This window comes from Gymnoscopelus braueri, assembly GCF_963280865.1.
Source record: "Gymnoscopelus braueri genome assembly, chromosome: 21".
Taxonomy (NCBI): Eukaryota; Metazoa; Chordata; class Actinopteri; order Myctophiformes; family Myctophidae; genus Gymnoscopelus; species Gymnoscopelus braueri.
The window spans coordinates 28615365-28639044 of NC_137623.1; the positions used below are offsets into that span (position 1 = coordinate 28615365).

The 23680-nt window shown below is 42.9% G+C and overlaps 2 protein-coding genes across 3 annotated transcripts in view; one reads left to right on the forward strand and one right to left on the reverse strand.

The window, feature by feature from the left end:
* The window catches only part of LOC308076705 (choline-phosphate cytidylyltransferase B-like), an 11743-nt gene extending 6072 nt beyond the window's left edge, over positions 1-5671 (reverse strand). For both annotated transcript variants that reach the window (XM_080417138.1, XM_080417137.1), the window contains exons 1-2: positions 5550-5671; positions 298-397 (exon numbers count right to left, since the gene is read on the reverse strand). In XM_080417138.1, the coding sequence (XP_080273264.1) occupies positions 298-397; positions 5550-5588 (139 nt within the window). In that variant the 5' untranslated portion in view covers positions 5589-5671. The remainder of the gene's footprint in view (positions 1-297; positions 398-5549) is intronic.
* Positions 5672-11139: 5468 nt separating this feature from the next.
* pola1 (polymerase (DNA directed), alpha 1) overlaps positions 11140-23680 on the forward strand; it is an 81984-nt gene continuing 69443 nt past the window's right edge. The window contains exons 1-15 of the mRNA XM_080418164.1: positions 11140-11295; positions 12250-12374; positions 12955-13051; positions 13406-13483; positions 13615-13727; positions 14002-14064; positions 15543-15641; positions 15743-15896; positions 16162-16336; positions 19257-19429; positions 19527-19639; positions 19983-20096; positions 20206-20280; positions 20383-20521; positions 21167-21321. Of these exons, the coding sequence (XP_080274290.1) occupies positions 11247-11295; positions 12250-12374; positions 12955-13051; positions 13406-13483; positions 13615-13727; positions 14002-14064; positions 15543-15641; positions 15743-15896; positions 16162-16336; positions 19257-19429; positions 19527-19639; positions 19983-20096; positions 20206-20280; positions 20383-20521; positions 21167-21321 (1722 nt within the window). The 5' untranslated portion in view covers positions 11140-11246. The remainder of the gene's footprint in view (positions 11296-12249; positions 12375-12954; positions 13052-13405; positions 13484-13614; positions 13728-14001; positions 14065-15542; positions 15642-15742; positions 15897-16161; positions 16337-19256; positions 19430-19526; positions 19640-19982; positions 20097-20205; positions 20281-20382; positions 20522-21166; positions 21322-23680) is intronic.

Here is a 23680-nt window from a genome sequence, read left to right on the forward strand (position 1 = left end):
GGTGCAGCGGCACAAACGTGATACAAAGCTTGAACAATCTGTGAAGCTAATGGGTTGGGTTGGCCAATCAGACACACACACACACACACACACACACACACACACACACACACACACACACACACACACACACACACACACACACACACACACACACACACACACACACACACACACACACACACACACACACACACATGCAAAGATCCAATGAATAGGTTGGAAATGGTGAAAGAAGAGTCAGGAGTGAGTCGATAAGAAACAGAGAGAGGAGAATCAAGGGGAGGAGAAACCTACCCGGGGTTCCTAAGCGGGCTTGGGCGATGGTTAGTCTCTCATGGGGAGCATGACACTCACAGCTGGTCTCCTTTGCAAAGATGGCTGGCTCTGTTAGAGTCTAAGACAGACAGACAGACAGACAGACAGACAGACAGACAGACAGACAGACAGACAGACAGACAGACAGATGAGAATCATCAGATGAGCTAGAGATGACTTTTAGTTCCCTGGCTGGGACCACCAACAAGTATTTTATGATAATGATCAGCTTCTTAAAAAGGACTGAACCTTATGGAATGCAGAGAAACAGTACCATTTGAAATTGTGAGTTTGGCACAAGAGGAACTGAAACAATAAAGAAATGTGTGAACAGAAGAAAAAACCCACACATTTCAAACACCCACGGCGGCAGCAGCATGCAGGCGCGCACTATGCACAGCAGAATGCCCTGACATGATGTGAGAGGAACAGGAGAGGGTGGAGAAATGACAGCACATCAGGTGGTATAATATAAATCAGGCTGTAGAGAAACGAAGAGTGAGAGCAACGGAGGAGAGGGATGGGGTAACGTTATAAATGTCACTCTCTCCCTTGGTGGTAAGTTACTGATCCCCGTGGGGAAATTCAGGTTAGGTACAGGTAAGAGTAGAGAGTAGAAAAATCAAGATAAACACAGCATGTTTATATCACAGCATGTGTGCTTCCCAAGCCCAGCTCAGTTACTGTACTGACCAGAGCTTGGTGCCAAGTCGTTATCACAACTATTGATTTGGGGATGGACAGGGCAAGCACTCAGTGCTATTGATCCCAACGTGTGCTTGTGTTTGTGTGTCCGCACCGCCTGGGATATATCTCTATAGTAGATCATACAGTAAGGCCTCTGAGGAATTAACTAAACTGGAAGAGGCGCCTGGCTGTGATTTATTTTCTTTTTTTTTTTAAACACTTTCCATAATGTTTCACTAAATTAAATGAAGCCACGCCCCATATTGCCAGTTCACCCCATTTGTTTGCAGAATCAGAGAGAACGTAGCAATACAGGCTAAGATAGTCAGAGAGAAAGACAAACATCTGACGTCATTTAAGCAGGGGTGGATTACGGCATGGGCCTACCGGGCCCAGGCCCAGGGGCCCAATAGCTCAGAGGGCCCCTAAGCCAGAGCCTTTGTGTGAATTGCCGCTGTTATTAACTTTGCATTTCTTCTTGTCAAAGGGGTTAGTCATTCATGTCGATCACAGAGCCCCAAAAGTCCTACTGAAAAAAACGGAATAGCCTAAACATTCACTTGGTAGAAGAAACCATCATTATACCTTTTAAGTGCATGTCTGGTTCCATTTGTACACTCTCAGAGTTACAGACCCATAATGGGTCCATTTGGTTCCTAACTATCCATCATTTAGCTGGGGATCCCCTGGAACTCCCTCAAGGACCCCACTTTGAGAACCAATGTGGCCTACAGTATGCAAGTGCCCTGTAGATCCTGTACCTGCTGGGGGGTCCCTGGTCTGTGCCCAGGGGCCCTTAATGTCTCACAATCCACCTATGCATTTAAATTAAGATATCCAAATCAGCCGGTCTCTGGAAACATGGTCAGCCTCAGTCAACAGACAAGGCAGAAACACCAAACCCTAAATGTATAGCATTAGACCTGGATCTATGAGTCAAGTCAGCACCTCAGTTAAAGGTTATTTAACTGGTACACGAGATGGCAGCCAGAATACTCAATGATGTTGTCATTGGAATAATATAAGCTTTGGTTTCGAGCAGGTGACTCTGAAAACAAGCAGTAGTATCTTGCTTAACATTTCAGTATCAGTTGTCTTTAAATGGTCCAGGTTTTCAGGTCTCGTGCATTGTCCGTCCATGACAATAATTCCATAATGGGAACATAAAAATGCTCATGGAAGTGTAATGGAACAAGACCAGGAGACCTGGTTCTGCCAGACCCAAAATGAAGTCCTAGTATGTAACACACCTACAAACCACTTTATAACTGAAGTTCATGATGTCATGAATAGTTTGTGACGAAAGGGGACGTCACAAACTTTTTTTTGGCTGGGGCCGGAGGACAAATGGCCCCTGCCCATGTATGGACGAAACAGGTACAAAGCCTCATGGTACAAAGCCTCCATACATGGAGGAAACAGGTACAAAACATGCACTACGTCACGGCTAAGCCGGACTTCACATGACGTGTCAGCCTGTGTATACCCATGTATGGACGAAAGGGGGACAGACTTTTTTGGCTGGGGCCGGAGGACAAATGGCCCCTGCCCATGTATGGACGAAACAGATACCCATGTATGGACGAAAGGGGGACAGACTTTTTTGGCTGGGGCCGGGGGACAAATGACCCCTGCCCATGTATGGACGGAACAGATACAAAGCCTCATGTAAGCCCGACCCCTTGGGTCTGGCAAATATATTCCTTTTAGAATATTGATTTATTGATTATTGATTTAGTATTCATCTTACTCCGGTTAATATATGACTGTCACTGTATGCTGCTGTGTCTGAATGTAATGTCTTAGCAAGGAAAGTAAAGGAGTCTGATCATTTGTCTTAGTAGACCCTCAGTGTAGTTACTAAGCAGCAGGCTCATACAGCAAGTTAAGTAGCTATTCCTCTCTAGGCAACCAGGCAGACCCAGACAGCAAGACGACGAAGTTACAAGGTTTTATAAACGCAAGGAGCATATAGCAGTAGGCCATTCTCAGTTGATGATATATACTGCCCCTAAAACTAACATCTTGAGATGAATATCACTTTTGAATAGTACTGTATCTACATTGCACTCACGTTTTTTTTTTTACCAATGCTGTCTGCTCTCTCACTACCTTTTTTCTTTTTTTAACTTACATTTTTATCCCACGATTTTGTAACCCTATTTTTTACACCCAGTGCCAATTGTCTATGTAATCCTGGGCACTACCTTCCCTCTGCCAACCTAGGGAGGCCAGGGTCGAGCTCATGCCTCCTTCAATGCATTAGAGCCAACTGACCTTCTTGTCACCTGACAGGGGAGAGTTTCCCTGGTTAGACGTAGCGCGTGGAAGGAACACGTTATTCCAACCAGTTCCCTTTGCAGTATAGTGACCAGGATTACTGCATGTTTTTGTGAGGGTACCTACCCGCTAGGAGACACGGGGAGAACATGCAAACTCCACACAGAAAGGCCCTTTCGCCACCTAGGGTATGGGCACTGATGACGCGGAGGAGAGAACACACCCCCAGTGCCCACAGCGTCCCCTGCGGGAATCGAACCCAGGACCTTCTAGCTGTGAGGCGACAGCACTACCGACTGTGCCACCGTGCCCCCTCTCTCACTACCTTTTCCTCTTTTCAATGTGTCTGTTGTTTTTAAATGTGACAAGCACCATGAGTTGTGGAGAACGGTATTTTGCTCCCTTGTATGCCTAGTGTGTATTATGATTTTATGAAAGTAACAATAAAACTGATTCTGATTCTGATTCTGATGAGAATGGAACACATGTTCATAGTTGGTCAGGGGAGTGTCTCCGCTCTCAGTGGCTGAGCGTGGAGCAGCACATTTCAAAGTCAGGCAGAATTTACCTGCCATACTCAAGTGCTGAGAACACATCTTTTTGGACAGACAGGGGGATGTCAGTCCTCAGAAATATCGTAACAATGTGTATGTATATTGTAGAATCTGTATTTAAGCTGCCCCAATATCCAGGTCGGTGACTCCTGTTTCCTTCCGAGGCAACTGAACCATGTCCACCTTTCCTTCTTCCATCTCTTTCCATCACCTTTCTCTTTTCCTTCCTATTATTTACACTTATTTTCTCATTGTTATATTTCTCATCATTAAATTACATAATTATTGTCATATTATTGTCTTCATTTGTATTGAATAAATCTACCAAAAATGTATTTCAGTATCAACTCTTCATTCTCTCACCGAGGAAATGTTGAATTTCCACAACAGGTTGTCACCTCAGCAGTGGCAAAAGTTATAACCATGAAACACAATAGTGCTTTTTTTTATCCTGTCATTTTCTATAAGCAGAACACAGACCAACCAAGGCAGTTAAATCCCAAACATTTTAGCTCGAGACCCAAAAGAGCAAAACAGTTTACTATGGTGATGCTCTGAGCTAACACTTTATTTTTACCCATGATACAGTGGGCAAGGTGAGCAGGGGAGGGGCTGACGGTTCGATAGTCAACAAAGAGCAGATGGCAGACTTCAGACTTGGCTTTATACACAAGCTAGCACCAGAACCACCAGCCTATCAGGATGAACACAGCGAGCGTGCTCAGTAAAGCCCGCACCGGCTCAAGCTGTGCAACATCTGCCATTAGGAAGGAAGGATTAGCCTGGAAAAAACATGGAACGCTAGAAACACAGGATAGAATGAAGCAGAGAGACAAAAAAAAAACAGCAATGACGAGAAAGTGACACAGGCAAACGGAGAGAGAGAGAGAGAGAGAGAGAGAGAGAGAGAGAGAGAGAGAGAGAGAGAGAGAGAGAGAGAGAGAAGGGGGAAGCAGATAGGGGACGGAAAAAGGAGTTAGGCGATGATGATGATGATGATGGATGTTTTGGTGTGGACAGGAACGGGAAAGGCGGAGAAAATGAAGGAGTTATTCGGACAGGTGAAATGGGTACAGTAGAGTAGAATCACAGACAATGCATCAGAATATACTGCAGGTCCTATGGAGGAGCAAGCAATATCGCCCCTTTTCTCTGTCCTTGTGCTTTCACCGTGTGCCCTCGTGCTGGACTGTTTCAACCGTGTCAACCCCTTAGACATGCACAAAGACAGACACACACACACACATACATACATACATGCACACACACACACACACACACACACACACACACACACACACACGCACACACACACGCACACGCACACGCACACGCACACGCACACGCACACGCACACGCACACGCACACACACACACACACACACACACACACACTCACTCATGTAGACAGTCAAAGCAATTCCCAAATATCGCTCAAACTGCTCTCCTTCGGACAACCTTTGCAAGCACACCACTCAGCATTCTGAGCATCTCAGTAGCACATGGTACAAGGGGACTGTTTCGTAACAAGCAAGCCTCTTTGTCCCCCCCTCTCTCTCTCTCTCTCTCTCTCTCTCTCTCTCTCTCTCTCACACATACAAAACACTCAAGGACACGAACACACAAACACACACACACATACACACACACACACACACACACACACACACACACACACACACACACACATCGGCTAAGCTAACGCCCTACCGTCCGCGGATGGGGGCACGTGTGTTCTAGCTCCTCCATTATTCCCAAAGATTCACGGGGTAGGGCTCTGGTGGTCCCCCCGTATGTGACTCAGCATCAGTGAGACGAAGCCTCTCTCTCTCCCTCCCTCAGCACACTCCGTCTATCTCTCTCTCTCTCTCTCTCTCTCTCTCTCTCTCTCTCTCTCTCACTCTCTCTCTCCTCTCTGTCTCTTCCTCCTCTAAGCCCCCGCCCTCTCTCCCCTCCCCTCCCCTCCTCCTCCTCCTCCTCCTCTCGTTAGCAGAGTGAGCCCTCGCCCGTTGTAGGCCAGACACAGCAGCAGCGGCAGCAGCAGCAGACAAGTCCCCTAGTAGGAGCCCTCCTCGCCATGGCGACGGAGGAGAGGAGAGAAGGGAGAGTGGGAGACGACGCTGCCCTCCAATCAAACGGCGGATGCGGCCTCCTCATTTGCATGAAGGGCCGGGATTGGCCGTGCTGGCCATAGCACCATAAGTGAGAGACAGCACCGAGCATCACTGTGTTTCCACCATGGCTGAGATTTTGACCGTGATTCTCGGTTTAGTTTTTTTTCCTCTCCCACGTGTTGAATTGAATAATAATAATAATAATAATAATAATAATAATAATAATAATAATAATAATAATAATAATAATAATTGTAATAATAATAATAATAATAATAATAATAGATGTAATAATGATAATAATAATAATAATACATAATATAATAGGTGGAATAACACTTATTTAAGTCAGTGCTTTGACAGCAGTTGAACTGAAATGAACTTTAATCCATAAAGACCGGGAACGCATCTGTGTCATTTTAGATTTTAGCTATAGCCATTAATTTATACTTTGGATATCTACAAGCTCATATCATGAGCTTGTATATCTGCTATTTTTGAAAAAAAAATAAACTTGTAACTCAAATCTTTGCTTCTGGGGGTCCCCGGAACTAAATATTTTGAGATGGGGGTCCACGACCAAATACATATAATTTTGGGGAGCCTTGACATGAAAAAGTTTGAGAACCACTGATATTACAGCAACATACGGTTTTCAGAAAACAGTTAGGATTTAGAATTTGCGATTTGTAGATGCATTCCCGGGGTGACTGGGTTAATGAGAGGGACATCTCCTTACAATGACACTGACTTGTTACCCACACAAATATGTACATATTCCAGCGTACAAATGTGTACACACCTGTCAGAAGCTTACATAACTTGAAAGTGACTTCATCTGTTATCAGGTCAATGGGGGGCATCAAGGGCTCTAGGTTTCTTTCAGTGACCTGGTCAAAATATGACTGTTGATTTATAATGTTTTGTATATTGTAGATGTAAAATATGATGTTCAAATCAATCAAATCAATTCCTATCATTTGGAATTGGCAATTAATGTTAACGACCTTCAGACATAATCAAATGAATCAAGTATGACTAACCCTAACCCTAAGTATTTATTAAGACATGTTTAAAAAAATGAAACAAAATAACTTTCTCAAACAGCAATTCCTATCAACACTGTTTGAAGCCACAAACTTTTAAACAGCTTTACTTATAGTTAGCCTATATTTTGAGGTAGTCTGTTAATAGGCTGAGACAAGGCAACGTATGCAGCTTTTTATAAATAGAAGCAAGGACATCTTTTTTTAATGAGCACAACTACTGTCTTACCTTGCGTAGACTCCTCCTACATTGAGGAATAACAGTCGCTGTGTGTCTGGAACGTGTTCTGGTGCACCTTTGTTTCACCATGATGATGCCGATGATGATGATGATGATGACGATGATGATGATGTCCTACACAGGAAATAATATCAGTGTATGTGTCAGTTTACTGCTGCTCCGTCAGTCACAGACACAGACACAATGTATCTTTGGTTCAGCAGCAGCACCACGTGCAGCATCCACAAACACCGCCCCCCCCTGCTTTCACTGGCCTGTCCTGATTGGCCCTCCAAGACCAGACTGCCAGTCACTGTACTTAAAGCTGCCTCCAATCCATACGTTTCATGTCATTCATGTGTGTGTGTGTGTGTGTGTGTGTGTGTGTGTGTGTGTGTGTGTGTGTGTGTGTGTGTGTGTGTGTGTGTGTGTGTGTGTGTGTGTGTGTGTGTGTGTGTGTGTGTGTGTGTGTGTGTGTGTGTGTGTGTGTGTGTGTGTGTGTGTGTCCAGGGAATCAGGGATCCAGTTGTCATAGCAGCACAGCAGTAAAGATGAAATAATGATAAGGGTATAAGAATAGAATGAGAACAATATAAAAGACAATTTGAAATCACAACCTGGCCCACTGCACCTGAGTTGGTCAATACATAATGTATAACATAGAAATAGAGGCATAGTTACAGTGGTTTAAAGTAACTAAGTACATGTACTCCAGTACTGTACTTAAGTACAATTTTGAGGTATTTTTAACTTTCTTCAGTATTTACAATTTTCATTGTACCCCACTTATACCCCACTACATCTTGGAAAATATTGTACTTTTACTCCAGTACAATTATATGAAAACTTTGGTTACTTTGTAGATTTTGATTATTAATACAAAAAACACACTAACGACTTCAGCCCTATATATATTTTGACCATTTGAAAATAGCCGTTCAATATTTTCAAAATATTTTGTATACATTTTGAACTTGAGTAATTCTACTTTTGCTACTTTAAGTATATTTTAATGCTTATACTTTTGAATACAGGACTTCTACTTGTAACAGAGTATATCTACATTGCAGCATTGATACTTTTACTTAAGTAAAACATGTGAGTACTTCTTCCATCACTGCATAGTCATGTGCATTCTGTCACCGAATGAAAATGCATAGCTAGGCATACTGTATATAAATAGACTTATAGACCTATGGACTGACCCTATGGGACTGACCTGGCTGTCGGCACTCGGACCATATGAATAGCCTATCATGTGCAATATGTCACCAGTAAAAAAGGGAATGTATATGTACTGATGATCAATATGTGTCATGATCAATATGTGTCAGTATGTAAATGTAGGCATGTAGTTAGTTAGATATAGCCTATATCTAACTAACTACATGCCTACATTTAGGTTTAAATAAGCCTATATCATATAGGCCTATTTAAACCTACCCAAGATTCGAACCCCAGTATCCAGCATGGGAGAATCCCCTCTTTCTTGACCAGGGGAGATATTGTGCTCATGAGCTTCAGGCAGTTTGTCAACCAGTAGGTGTCCTACCCGGCAACACCAGGGTCTACATTTGTCAATGGAAGAGCAGGGAGACCATGATGCACCTCCAACCACTGAACATGCAGCTACTAAGTATTGTACCATACAGATTGGTTGATTCATTTAAAAAGTTGTATATTCACCATACGTTCTGGATTGCAGCTGGTTCCATTTTGACACTCAAAGAGTTAAGTTATGGTGATTGATTGTATTGTGTAATGTGTACTGGCCCTAAAAGGCAACACATGTCAGCTATAGCTTCATGTTCATGAGAGCCCTAGATAAAGTGTTCAATATTATCCGAAAGCTATTTCCAGGGGACAACATGTTATTGATTGCAACCAGTGGTGGACTATAGTGGCCAGACTCTATATCACTGCATTTTCTTTTTGCACTGGCAGATTCGTCTGGTCCCAGGCTAGTTAGTGGTAGCCTCGGAAACCCATGCCTTTTTTTTTTGTGGACAAACATTTTTTTTGTGTGAAAATAGCAGATCTACAACCTCACAATGCATTGTACCACGAGGCATTGTGAGCTTGTAGATCGGCTATTTTGAAATAGGGCTCAAGTCGTTCATTCCTAATATATTTTTGTACATTTGGGTCCCATGAGTCCCTTCCTTAGAAATGTATATATTTAAAATGTAGCAAATTTAAAGTCAAAATTATGCTTGCCAAAAAAACAAAAAATATATATACTTACAGTACTCAAGTAAATGTCACTTCTACTGTCAGTGTCCACCACTGTTGATTGCAACAAAATAACTAAAGTAGTGTATTGAAAAGCCCAGAGGGGCGGGGCAGTGGGGGGGCAGTCACAGCAACAAGCACAGCCTTTGTATGATGGTTTTGTCATAATTGGGGGGGGGGGGGGGTCCCAGCAGACACCACGCCTCGACGCCCTTTCATCCTCCAATCTGGGACAGCACACCAAACAATTGGAAAAGTCCAACTAGGTCGCCATGGAAACACGGTTTAATTGGGATAAGCAGGCAATGCTTCCCAATTCATGTCGGAAACACACACACACACACGCACACACACACACACACACACACACACACACACACACACACACACACACACACACACACACACACACACACACACGCACACACGCACACACGCACGCACGCACACACACGCACGCACGCACGCACGCACGCATGCACACACACACACACACACACACACACACACACACACACACACACACACACAGATATTAGATCTACAAGCTCAAAATGCATTGCATCGCGACACATTGTCAGCTTGTAGATCGCTATTTTGTCCCAAATGTATATAGGGCTGAATTGGTTATGTATGTTTTGTAATAATAATAAACATCTACAAATCTACAAAGTAACTAGTAACTAAAGTTTTCAAATAATTGTAGAGGAGGTACAATATTTGCCTCTGAGATGTAGTAGTGGAGCACTGGAGTAGCAGTAAAAGTACTGAAAATTGGAAATACTCCAGTAAAGTAAAAAACAAAACCACAAGATTGCACTTAAGTACAGTACTTGAGTAAATGTACTTAGTTACTTTACACCACTGATTAAGTTAAATGAATACACTGACGGAAGACAAGTCACAACAATGCACTGCAGCAACACGTTCCAGTATTCATTCTCTATTTTGATATTGTACAACAGCGACATCATGCGTGCAGACTGCAGAATGCAGATAATCGAGGAGCAGTGTAGAGCCTACTATCCCATAGCCTGGAGCGATGGTCGGGCTGCCATTGGCTAGTTGGCAGTGGTGGTAAAAGTAAAAATAAATAAAACTTAAATACAAATATCAATACTGCAATGTAGAAAGTAAAAGTCCAGAATTAAAAATGTACTTGAGTAAAAGTACAAAAGTATTGGCATAAAAATATACTTAAAGTAAAAGTACTCATCATGCAGAATGTCCCATTGCAAGTTACTGTCTTAAAAAAAAAAAAAAATCTTTTGAAAATAGCTATTAAGTTTAAATAGGGCTGAAGTGGATAATTTATGTTTTGTAATAATAATATAAATCTACAAAGTAACTAGTAACTAAAGTCTTCAAATAATCGTAGTGGAGTAAAAGTACAATATTTGTCTGTGAGATGTAGTGGTCTGGAGTAGAAGAATAAGTATAGAACATTGGAAATACTCCAGTAAAGTAAAAGTACCTCAAAATTGTACTGAAGTACAGTACTTAGTTATTTTCCACCACTGCTAGTTGGTTGTCTGGCAACCGTTGACACCAAGCTGTTAACGAATTAACCAATCACAACGCGATCATCCTCCCGGCCTATGGGATGTAGACATTACCCTTCAATAAAATAAGTGGCTGACAGTCGACTGCGTCACATCCTGCGTATGACTTTCCCCGGGAACTGGCGTCAAGGCGATTTGGCGCGGAATGCTCTGTTGTTGTGTCGTCGTATATTATTTACGAGACAGGGTTGAAAAAGCGGCGAATAAAGTGTGAATAAGCTGAAAATAAACTAATGGCTCCGGTGTCCAACCCAGAGAAAGAGACGGAGGATGCGGAGGGAGGTGAGTCAGAGTGAGCATCACAGCATAGTGGAAACTAGCTAAGAAGCTACAGCCAAGCAATAGAATGAACAGCATGCATATATGAGGAGTGGGGTTCTCTCACTTCATAATGTCAAGGACCTCCATAACTCTGAGACCGTACACAATAAATTAAATAACATGGACAGAAAGGGTCCATTTGGTTCCATTTGTACAGACCTTTAAGGGACCATTATTTGGACCCCACAAGGAACCCAGGTATAGTCCCTGGACCCCCACTTTAAAAACCTGCTGTAAGGGTCCATTGTTTGGACCCCCAAGGACCACTGAGGGTCCATGGACCTCACTTTGAGAACCACTGACATAGAGGATAGTTTGGGGGGTTGTCGTTACAATAGCTGAGGTTTGGGATTACATTTGTACTGTTACGTTTAACAACAAAATAGCTGTATGTAGGTGGAGACCTAGCCTGGTAAAGCCCCCCTCCATTGACAGCCCATTCATGAAACAGAAAAGTCCTGTCTGATTGTATTAAATGACAATATATTAAATGACGATAAACTCCAAAATATTGCACCTGTACGGGTAGACTGGGTTATCCTCTTTGTCTAAGTCAAGGCTTTGTCTTAAAAAAAATCCTACAGTTGTTGTCTTTGTCAATAAACTCAGTACAGCCAAGATTCTTTCCAAGTGAAATGGCCCGGGTGCCTGCCACCTGTTTCCAAACTGCACAGATGCATCTAAGCTGCTTGCGGCCAGGGAAGACCTTTGTTAATTCAGTAAAGAAATTCAGTTTCAGCTTCACCCAGTTGATGGCTGCAGTGCACACAGTGCTCAGATATGTCAGACATAACATTTTGCAGCTGTTTCTAGGTTATAAAGAAAAAAAGCAGAGTTGGCTTTAGCTCGCAGAAATCTATGTCCGTATGTATGCCATAATGTCACACATGTCTCGGCTCTTCCGGTCCGCCCCAGGTGACGCCGCAGGAGGTGGTCTCGCCTCCTCCAGATCCAGGCGAGAGAAGAAGGAGAAAGTGGGGAGGAAGTCTGCACTGGAGCAGATCAGGAAAGCCAAGAAAGGGGAGAAGGTCAAATATGAGGTGAGGTCCTGAGTGTGTTGTATGTGCATCTCAAAAGAATGGCATGCCCTAAGCTGACTGTACCACTTTCTCCTCTGTTTCTTTCTTGGCAATATGTAGACACCAGTGTCTCTTTCTTGTCATGTAGACACCAGTGGCTTTTGTTGAGATTCTGAATTCCCCATCTTTAAACCAATCCAGTGATCCTTTGATTGGTGCAGGGCTGAGCATGGGTCAGATTGTAAATACCATAGTTTATTTATTTCACTGCAGATAGTCTACATATTAAATTTAAAATCATCCTTAACCCTTAAATTCAATTAATTCTTTCAATGGACTAAAATCTTGTTTTATTTGATGGCCTTCCTGCACTGGCATGTGGCCCTTGTGCCCTCAAAAATGGACATCACCAAAGGCCAAGTGGCCATGCCCCTAAAATGACAAAATTCCAGGCCTGATGTGCATGCATGAATATCTGCATGAATGAAAGAAGCATGCATACAGAGATGCAGATAAATGTATTGTGCAAATGTATGCTTATTCTATTGATACACTGGTTATATGTATAGCCAACCTGTGTGTGTGCTGGCATATTTTCCAGGTGGAGGATATTAGCAGTGTCTATGAGGAGGTGTCTGAGGACCAGTACTCAAGGATGGTGCGAGACAGACAAGATGATGACTGGATCATTGATGACGGTGAGGCGTAGCTTATCGTAAATCAATGTGGGTTGTGTGGTGACTGAATCTTCTCTCCTTCTTATTCTGTCTCTCTCTCTCTCTCTCTCTCTCTGTCAATGAACCACATGAACCTTAGCGTCCCTAATCTGGGCATGTCATATAAGGCGAAAATAGAAGATCATTTCTGCTAGTTTTGGCGAATAGATTTAGTGTAGAGGGAAAAAAAGGAGGGGACCAAATATAGATTAGTTGTGCATGAACAAAATAACAGGTAAATATGAATGAATAATGATGTATATATTTTGTTTGTATCAACTTAAGTGATGAATAATGTAACAAATGCCTCTCTGTCGGTCTCTCTTGCTGTCTCAGATGGAACGGGGTATGTGGAGGACGGAAGGGAAATCTTTGATGATGATCTGGCTGACGATGTTGCAGAAAAAGGCAAAGGTGAACAACCAAGGCTGTGTTTGTCAATGTTTGTTGTTTGTTTGCACACTGCAGTGGTTCTCAAAATGTGTCTTCATTATTCATCCTTGATACGTACAAGTACATTGTTTTGTGCGTGTCTGATGTGTTAGCGGGCAAAGCAGGCGCTAAGGACTCTAAGAAAAACCTGAAGAAAGCTCCTGTCGCCAAACCCAACACCATCAAGAACCTCTTCATGAACAGCAATGTCAGGAAACCAGCTGAGGTGTGTGTTAAAGTGTCTCTGAGGTGTTTTGTAGTGCTTTTACCTGTTATACCCTGAACAAATGGTTGTGTTCAGTCTTTGTCACTTTGTCACATCATCGTGTTTGAAAAAAAAGTTGGCAATCGCATAAATATGAAATTTATATTTGAATCGCTGCCAAAATTACTGGGAACAGTTAGTTTTGTGACACAGAATATATGCACCTTGTTTTTTCTTTTTGTGTGGCTCTTGCTCCGCTTTTGTCTGACGATGCGATCGATTGTGTCTCTTGCAGAAAGACGTGGACCTGTCCAAAGACGACTTACTGGGAGACCTCCTAGAGGACCTGCGCTCTGAGGTCAGTCTTTGTGTCATTGTGCACATTGTGCACGTGTCATCAGGGTCAGTTAACCCATTCAAGTCGGGAACGCATCTATGTCACTTAAGATTTCTTTGGCTTTTCAAAAATAGCAGATCTACAAGCTCACCGCTATGAGCTTGTAGATCTGCTATTTTTGAAAAATTGTGAACATTTTTGCAAATCTTTGAATATATTCCACCAATGTCTTCTAAATCCTAACAGTTTTTTTTGAAAAAACGTATGTTGCTATATCAGTGGTGCTCCAACGTTTATTAAAAGATTTGCACAAATGTTTTTGCAAAAATAGCAGATCTACAAGCTCGTAGTGCGGCACTCGGTGCCGCGCTATGAGCTTGTATATCTGCTGTTTTTGAGTAGCCAAAGAAATCAAAAATGACACAGACGCGTTCCCGGTCTTAAAGGGTTAAAGGGGTAGTTCACCCCCAAAATAACTTTTTTTCTATTGATTACTGACCATCTGGAGCCTTGAATTCATAGATATTTTTTTGTTTTTGTCACATTCCTAAGCCAATAATTTGATTATAATAAATGTGTCCCCATTGATTCCGGTAGGAGACACAAATGCATTTGTGTCTCCTACCGGAATCAATGGGGCTAAATTTATTATAATCAAATAATAAAGGAAGGAATGCGACAAAAACAAATAAATATCCATGAATTCAAGGTTCCATGGGGTGAGTAATCAATAGAAAAAAAGTTATTTGGGGGGTGAACTACCCCTTTAAGAGTTCAGAGGTTCAAACACGTGCTGTGTACTGTGTAGTACAGTATGACTAGTACTAAACCTTATGTGTGAGCTCTATTTAGGGCTGGGTGAACGGGACAACATCTAAATATCACATGCTCCAAGGGAAAATTATCTTTGATGCAACGCTCACTACCTGGCTGCCTCTCGTAGATTCCCGCCCCTCCGAGTTAGATCCAATACATTGTACAAGTACGATTGTTGACGTTAAGTTGTAACATAAAGAGCCTTGACATCCTTCAGCTCCCGTGTCTGATTAGATCCTTCTTTTACTCTGCACTTTTCATTTCTTTAGACTGTGTGACTACAATATTTCATTGCTAGTGTCGCTGAATTGATCCATGGTTGTTACTGCGCAGTATTATACAATGCTATGTTTCCAAGTATCTCAATTGGTGAGATGTCTTTATTATTTGCACTTTAACTTTTTACCGTCCTTTATGAAACGTGTTGCTCTTCTGTGTGCAAGACAAATTCTCGTTGGGGCATTAAAGTTTTCATTAATTCAGTAGTAGTCAGAATATTAGTTTTTAGTGCTACCAGTCATGACAAATATTGTTCGATAAATACATCACCTGTATCACGCAATTACTCATGTTCATCCAAATCTGGCTTTGATGTTCCCATCTTAAGTGGTTTTGTTTTGGTTAACCCATCCAGTTGCCAATACACCTAGTTTATCTTGTGACATTTCTTTTCCCCCTCTCAGAAGCCATCTCTTCTGACCCCTCCAGTGGTCACCCTAAAGAAAAAGAAGTCCCTCGGTTCTCCTATGAACCCGTTCGCCACCAAACCACAGATGTTGAAGGTACGGGACTTAACATACATTTACAGACTTAATTTCATGGCTGATTTGAGAACTATGAACCAAACGATGAAGAAAACCATTGTCATTTCTCTCAACGGCAGGAATCGCCCTCAGCCGTGGGACCAAAGCTCAAATCGTCTCGGCCGTCCCCTGCCAAACTGACACCCAGGACAGTAGCCCGCCCACCTCCCTCTGCCCCGGTCCCCCCAGCACAGCGCAAGAAAGTGAAAGTGGAAGAGCCAGACCAGGAGGAGGGTAATGGATACCTACCGCTGTCCTTCTTGCTAGATACTCTGCCTTGATCATTCACTCTTTATTTCTTTCTCTCTCTCTCTGTGATACACACTAGGAGTGCAATAGTAAATCATACTAATCGATTGATTGTAAAAGGAATCGTTTTTTTTTTGGGGGGGGGGGGTTTCTTAAATTTTTATGTGACAACAAAGCACTATGCACACTGCACATTCTGCACACAATTTCTTGTGGCATACCTGTTGCTAACCCGGCATGTCTTGTTCAGTGAACGACGGCATGGAGTTTGATGGAGTGGACTTTGACGAACCGATGGAGGTGGCGTTTGGGCCGGACGACGAGGGAGCTTCTGCTGAAGAACCGGCGAAGCCAGAGCCCACTGCAGTCCCTGTAGAGGCGGTCAAAATGGAGGCCAAACCCGAACCCCAGGATCCAGTCCTTCTGTGAGTCCTCATTCTTCATACACATTTTCTCTAGTCCAGTAGTTCTCAAACTTGGTGGACCCCCATAACTCTGAGAGTGTGCAAATGGATTCAAATGGACCCGTAAGGGTTCCATTTACATTCTCAGAGTTAGTTGTAAGCTGTAAGGGACCTTACTTGTAAGCTGTAAGGGTCCTTTTGGACCACCTAAAGGTCCCTGGACCCCACTTTGAGAACCACTGCTTTCGTCTTTCTAGTTTGTCTTAGTTTTATGGGAGATTTACTGGAATAAGAATCAATTATTAAAAACCCTTTCCCTCAGTCCATTGAAGTGATTATTGGAGAAAGCATATGTAACCCAATAGTTTGAACAAGTTCCATCCCTGGCTTGGGACCTGTGTTGGCAATGCTCAGCCTGATCTCCAGAGATTACCGTAACATTGCACGGAACGAGTGCACTTCATTCCGTGGATAGTCGCCTAGAAACCCCGAAATTGCGTGCATATGTACGGCGAGTCCCACGGTGGGCGTAACCAGTCGCAACCCGGAAAAACCCGGAAGCAGAGCAGTCCTCACAACAAAATTTACGATTCTGTGCCTATCGGTACATAACTCAAACGGCGCTGAGTAGGCACAGGCGAACGTCACACCGTTCAGGACGGCAACTCGGTCGCCTTAGCTCCCTCGGTGGTCCTTCACGGGGTGACAGTTCGCCTGTGACTGCGCGCCTCCGAAATGGTTTTGTCACAAAGGGAGCGCCGTACATATGCACGCAATTTGGGGGTTCCGAGGCGACTATCCACGGAATGAAGTGCACTGGATCCGTGCATACATACGTAGTTCTCTGGCGATCGGGTTGCAATGCTATATCAGTCCTAGATTTATCCTTGGTTTCCTGTCTCTTAAAATAATATATATAAAAATATAAAACCAGCTCAGTGGCCTTGTGGTTAGAATGTCCGCCCTGAGATCATGAGGTCGAGTTTCTATTCCGTGGCCGGGTCATACCAAAGACTATAAAAATGTAATCCAATACCTCCATGCGACATACTAGCTACTAGGGATGTTAACTCATTGAGTGCCCGAATTATTTCTGGCTATTTCTGGCCAGTACGATTTTAGATATATATATTTTTTTTCAAAGTAAAAATAAAGTGCTTAGGAAGCGAGATACAGCCTTTTTCAGTTATAAGTTAAACAAGGAGTGGATGGAGCTGCAAATCTTCAGATAATGATATTTTTTTAGTTCTTCTATTAACACATCCACCGCCAGAGGTTAATCTCATAATGTACTCACCAGTGCCAAGGTGTTTTTGTTGTTTTTTTGTTTTTTTCATGTCGCCATAGATCTTGTTAAAATCCTTAAGATTGAGCCGTGAACGGTCTGTTTACATCCGCGAGATCTCCCTGTATCTCCCAGTGAAAACCACGTGTCAAACGGGGCATCCATGTTTGAGTTAGAGCGGATTACGTTAAACAGTGAAATGCGAGGAGAAAAAACTACAGGAAGAGAATTGAGTTTCAGTTTCGTCTGTAGAATGGGAGCGGGCGTGATCGTCGAAACCGGATCCCAAATAATTCTATTTCCTGTCATCAAACCGGAAACGGAAGTGGATCAAAAAAATTCCGAAAGTGCACCCGGACCGCGCATGCGCGAAAAGACCGCAGCCCGTAGGACTACGGGCTCGGCGCTTAACCGTTGGATTTAACGGCCCGTAGAACTACGGGCCCGGCGGTAAAGGTGTTAATGGCACGTTGCACCATAGCGGTAAAACATGTGAAACACGTTAATGGCACTCAATGAGTTAAGATGTGTCGAAAGTCGACTCGATTTTTGGTGTGGGACGATTTTGTCAAGATTGACGATAAGAAATGGAAAACAGTGCAATGCAAATTGTGCAGCACAAAGTATGCACATCAACATCAGTGATGTCAAATCACATTAAAGCAAGACACCCAAACAAAGCAGAATGGCAGACTTCACCGTGAAACCTCACCATTGTGATGACCGGTGGGCAGAAAAGATCACTGATTTAACAGCCAAGATGATAGCCGAAGATGCCTATTAGCATTGTCGAGGGGAAAGGCTTCCGTGAGCTGATGGCATTTCCAGAATACAGAGTGCCCTGTCGCAAAACAATGACAGCGCGACGAGACAGAGAACGTACGCTATGGTAACCGGAACGATCGCCCCAAAACACACTTTCCCCCATATACGTCCTAGGTTACGCTCAGGAGTACCTGGTGCGACCTTTCCCAGGTTGCCGGATTTTATCCGGGGCCACCGTGTTTTGGGGCGAGCATTCTTGTATTTGCTGAGGCTGAGGTAACCGGAATGCTCCATAAGATGTTATCAATGTTTATAGCCAGGATATATAGCTATATATTGTTGAACGTGTTGTGGTGTTACTATTATTTGGCATCGGGAAGGAGAGCGGAGTCTGAGTTCTTCCTAATTTGTCAAACGTAGACATCGTTAGTTAGGCTGCTGTAGCCTATGGATTAAAGTGTTCCGTGTTATTAAACGCATACAAAATAAAGTCAAATTTGTATTATCTTTAGGGTTTTGATGCAAATTGTAAACATTATGGGTGCAGTTGTGGTGCTTAAAGGAAAGCTCTGTTTGCGCTCTCTCAACTACTTTGCAGCAAAAAAAAACGTCGATACGATAAATACTGAGTCGTTCACATCCCTAATACTAGCGTCATGCCCTGGGGGTTTACTTGTACATCATGACTGGGGGATGTACTTGTACGTCATCAAGCCGCCTCACGCTACAGAAACAGAAGATGGGCTCCTGTATTATGGGCCACATGGCTCACCACGGCTTACTTACAGTACTACTCACTATATAAAATAAAGCCAAAATGCTATAAAAGTAAAAATATTATAATAAATTAAGTGGTGGGTTTAAGTTCTTCCTGGTTGCATGCCTCCTCAGGTCCAGCAGGATAGGAGGTGCATGGGGACAAGACGAGGAGGACGGAGTCGATATGGCTCCTGCAGAAGTGCAGGTGGACTCCGGCCAACTCCCATTGGTGGAGGGACCGGACGGAGAGCAGGTGTTCCGTTTCTTTTGGTTGGATGCCTTTGAGGACCAGTACAGCCAACCAGGTGAGGGTAACCAAGTCCCAACATTTCTTATCCAAATTTAGGGTTTCGGAAGGCAGGTACAGAAACGTTAACCCTGTTACCTTTGTGGCCTACGTAGGTGTGGTCTACCTATTTGGGAAGGTGTGGATCGAGTCGGCCAAAGCGCACGTGAGCTGCTGTGTGAAGGTCATTAACATCGAGAGAACCATGTACTTTCTGCCTCGAGAATATGTGAGTAACAGTTTCCAGCTTCCTGTCACATGGTTGCCACTTTAACTCTGAAAGGACAGCTCATCTGCGACTTAAACAATGGTGAATGAAAGCCATGGGGCTACGTTATACACTGCAGCTTGTGTGGAAAATCTGGTGGGGGTATTAGCAATTTAACTGCCGACTATCATCGCCTTGGTTTCAAAGGTTAAAACTGTGAGCCAAACATTGCATTGTAATCTCTGAGCAATAACAAATATTATCCCCTTCATTTAACCACTCCCCCAGGGTCTATACTTGGTTGGTCCACTCCTTTTTTCCCCTCTGCACTCTCTCATTGGTTCCTTGTGTCATTGTCTCACAGAAAGTGAACCCCAAGACAGGAGAAGTGTCTGACACGCCAGTGGGAATGATGGACGTCTATCAGGAATTCAATGACCTCTCTGAGAAGTTCAAGATCATGAAGTTCAAGTCTAAGGTCTTCACTAATTTTGTTTGGATTTCATCTAATCCGTGTCATTTATTACATTGTAGTAGCAGACATGTTTTTAAGTGATTGTTGACTTGTTTGCGTCTCTTGTCTATAGAAAGTGGAAAAGAACTATGCCTTTGAAATCCCAGATGTGCCCACTCAAAGCGAGTACTTAGAAGTCAGATATTCTGTGAGTACACACACACTTTATTTTCAATCTGTCCATGTAGATGCAAAGTATAGAATAAGCGACGAATAATCATTACGTAATGGTTTCGTTCAATCATTGCAGGCAGAGTTCCCTGTGCTGCCCTCCGACCTAAAGGGGGCGACCTTTTCCCACGTGTTTGGGACCAACACCTCCAGTCTGGAGCACTTACTTCTCAACAGGAAGATCAAAGGACCCTGCTGGCTCCAGATCAAAACGCCACGTAAGAACCATAACCAAGACAAAAAGGGCAAGACTCACAATCTCTGGTTTACCTCCCGTATATGCGTGAGGTAGGCAGCAGCCTTTTTAGGAGACTGGACGCAGGTTGGAGTCTATTGAGTGAACGTGAACACAGCTTCTGAACCATTCTTTAGCCCCATGTTCACTGAACTAAATATTGAACCGGATAGTCACAAGCCAAACAATATTCCCAAGATTCATACTAAAATGTTTGTTTTTTTCAGAGCGACAAATCAGGAGGAAATCGACTTTATTATCAATCTTTCTCTGTCACAGCAACACACACTCGCGGGATCTAGCACCAGTAAACATAGGACGTTCGCAGGATTTGCCGTCATACGCCGGAGACCATTTGTAGGATTTGTGTACCATTTCGCCTCTAGTGGCTCCAATTGGGATGGCGTATCTTCCTAAATTAACCATCTTTGACCATATGTAACGTATTCTACCAGGCTTCTTCTGCCATCTTGACGCTGGTCCAAAGTAAACAAAACAACAGCCATGGCTCAAGCGCAGGATTTTGTCAAAACGTCATTGATGATATGAAAACAATGTTCTTGACCCCACTTTAATGTTCCTGTCACTCTTTGCTGACCCGGCCTGTCCTCTCTTGTGTCCCCTGTAGAGCTCACCAGCCAGCCGGTCAGCTGGTGCAAGGTCGAGGCTCTGGCCCAGAGGAGTGACCTGGTGACGGTGGTCAAAGACCTGCCGCTTCCACCCGTCACGGTCATGTCCATCAGCCTGAAGACGGTCCAGAACCCCAAGACACACCAAAATGAGGTCACACACCCCTAGGAAGCACATACACTCATCATAGAACACACTTTGTGCCATGATACAACATACATTATACAGTATTAGATTATCTGATTATTCTGTCTTGACTGTGCTTAAAACCTATATACTCAATTGACTGGGGTAAATCAATTAATACATAATAATAGTTATAAATAAATCTGCTATTTTTGAAAAATCGTAAAGGGATAGTTCACCCAAAAAAATGCTTTTTTTTTGTCGATTAGTGACCCCATGGAGACGTGAATTCATGGATATATTTGTTTGTTTTTGTCGCATTCCTAAGCCAATAATTTGATGACACCAGCAATGGCCAGGTAGGCAGCAATTCCGGTAGGAGACACAAAGGAGACTATTTGTGTCTCCTACCGGAACCGCTGCCGGTCATCAAATTATTGGCTTAGGAATGCGACAAAAACAAAAATATATCCATGATTTCAAGTCTCAATGGGGTGACTAATTGTGTTTTTGAATTACGAAAAAAAACAACTACTGGTTTAGAAGGCATTTGCAAAATCGGCCTCAGGTCTTATTGTGGGCTCGCTGCAGCAGCAGCGAGCACACTATAGATGTCTTCACTATTTGCGGCCTCGCTGCAGCAGCAGCGAGCACACTATAGCTATTGTCAAATATTTCTATATTCTCCGCAAAAGTTTGGCACCTAACTACTCCTACATACTTTCGCTTAGAAACTCAAACTGTAAAAAATCCAGCTTACTGTGGACACGGGTGCTTGTACTTTTCTTTTTGAAATAATTTGTAAATTTCAAGCTCCAATTTAACACTAATGGTGTGTATTGGTCTACATAACCCCACACAACTACCCCCACACCCCATACCCCCTCTCACACACACACACACACACACACAGACACACACACACACACACACACACACACACACACACACACACACACACACACACACACACACACACACACACACACACACACTTTAAACCATAGTAAATAGCTAATCTACAAGCTCACTGGAGCCAGGGGGAAGCACCCCACACCCATCACTCCTCCTGCCCCCTATACCCCTCCATCCCCTTACTACCATCAGCTATTCAAGTAGGCGTTTAACTGATGACATTTAGGAGAATGATAACGGGTGCCCCGATCTGATCAACCGGAGGCAAGTCTGCACCCACACACGACACAAAGACAGAGATACAGAGTCAAACTGAATTTGTATTTTTTATAACTTTTGGCTTTAAAGCGAGCCCACATTGTTTCTTCAGGAACAATATTTCTAGTTGTGAGCTCGCAGCAGCGAGCACACTATAGATATCTTCACTATTTATTTATTCTCCCCCAAAAGTATGGCACCTAACTACTCCCACATACTTTCACTTAGAAACTCCATTCAAACTTTAAAAAATCCAGCTTACTGTGGACATGTGTGCTTGTACTTTTCTTTTTGAAATAATTTGTAGTTTTTGAAATATTTAACTTTAAACACCCCAAAAAGTCTATTAGTCCGGTGGATTGGTACAACATTTTAGGTGAATCGTTCACTTTTTCATAAAAGCGTGAAACTTGGTAGACTTGTACAGTTTGGGGCCCTGAACATTTTCAGATATGGAGCCATCGCAAAAACGCCCCCTGGTGGCCATGGCGGCCATTTTACTTTCCGCATTACCAAATGTATTTTGTGTCATAACTCCCAAACCAAACATGATAATACAGAATAGGTGATGTCTACACCTATGTTTTGATGGTCAATGATTACAATAATATCATGTACAACATCATAAACTGTTCAGGTGAATAGTTAATGGCCAATTCAGTGATGTTGTGAGGTAGTCCTGTGTGGTTTTGTCCGAAGATCCGTCACTTTTTTATAAAAGTATGAACCTTGATACACTTTGGGGCCCTGAACAGTTTTGGATATGGAGCCATCGCAAAAAACTCCCCAGTGGCCTTGGCAGCCATTTTACTTTCCGCCATAACCAAATTATGTATTTTGCATCATATCTCCTAAACAAAACATGATAATACAGAATAGGTGATGTCTACATCTATATTTGGATGGTTAAGGATTACAGTGATACCATTTAAAACAGAGGTTCTCAAACTGTGGGTTAGGACCCCAAATGGAGTCACGGGAAGGTGGCAGTGGCTACATTAACTGAAAAAGGTTTAAATGTGAATCCTTCCAATTAAGTCTGTTTTTGTTTTGTTTGCGAAAAACATACAATTATTATAATGGTTCTGGCAACAGATATAGGCTATATACTATAGGCTATAATCATATGAGATAAAAGAACATAAAAACAGTATATAGAATAATTTATCAACACCAAAATTACAATGGAAAAACACAGAAATGAATACATTGT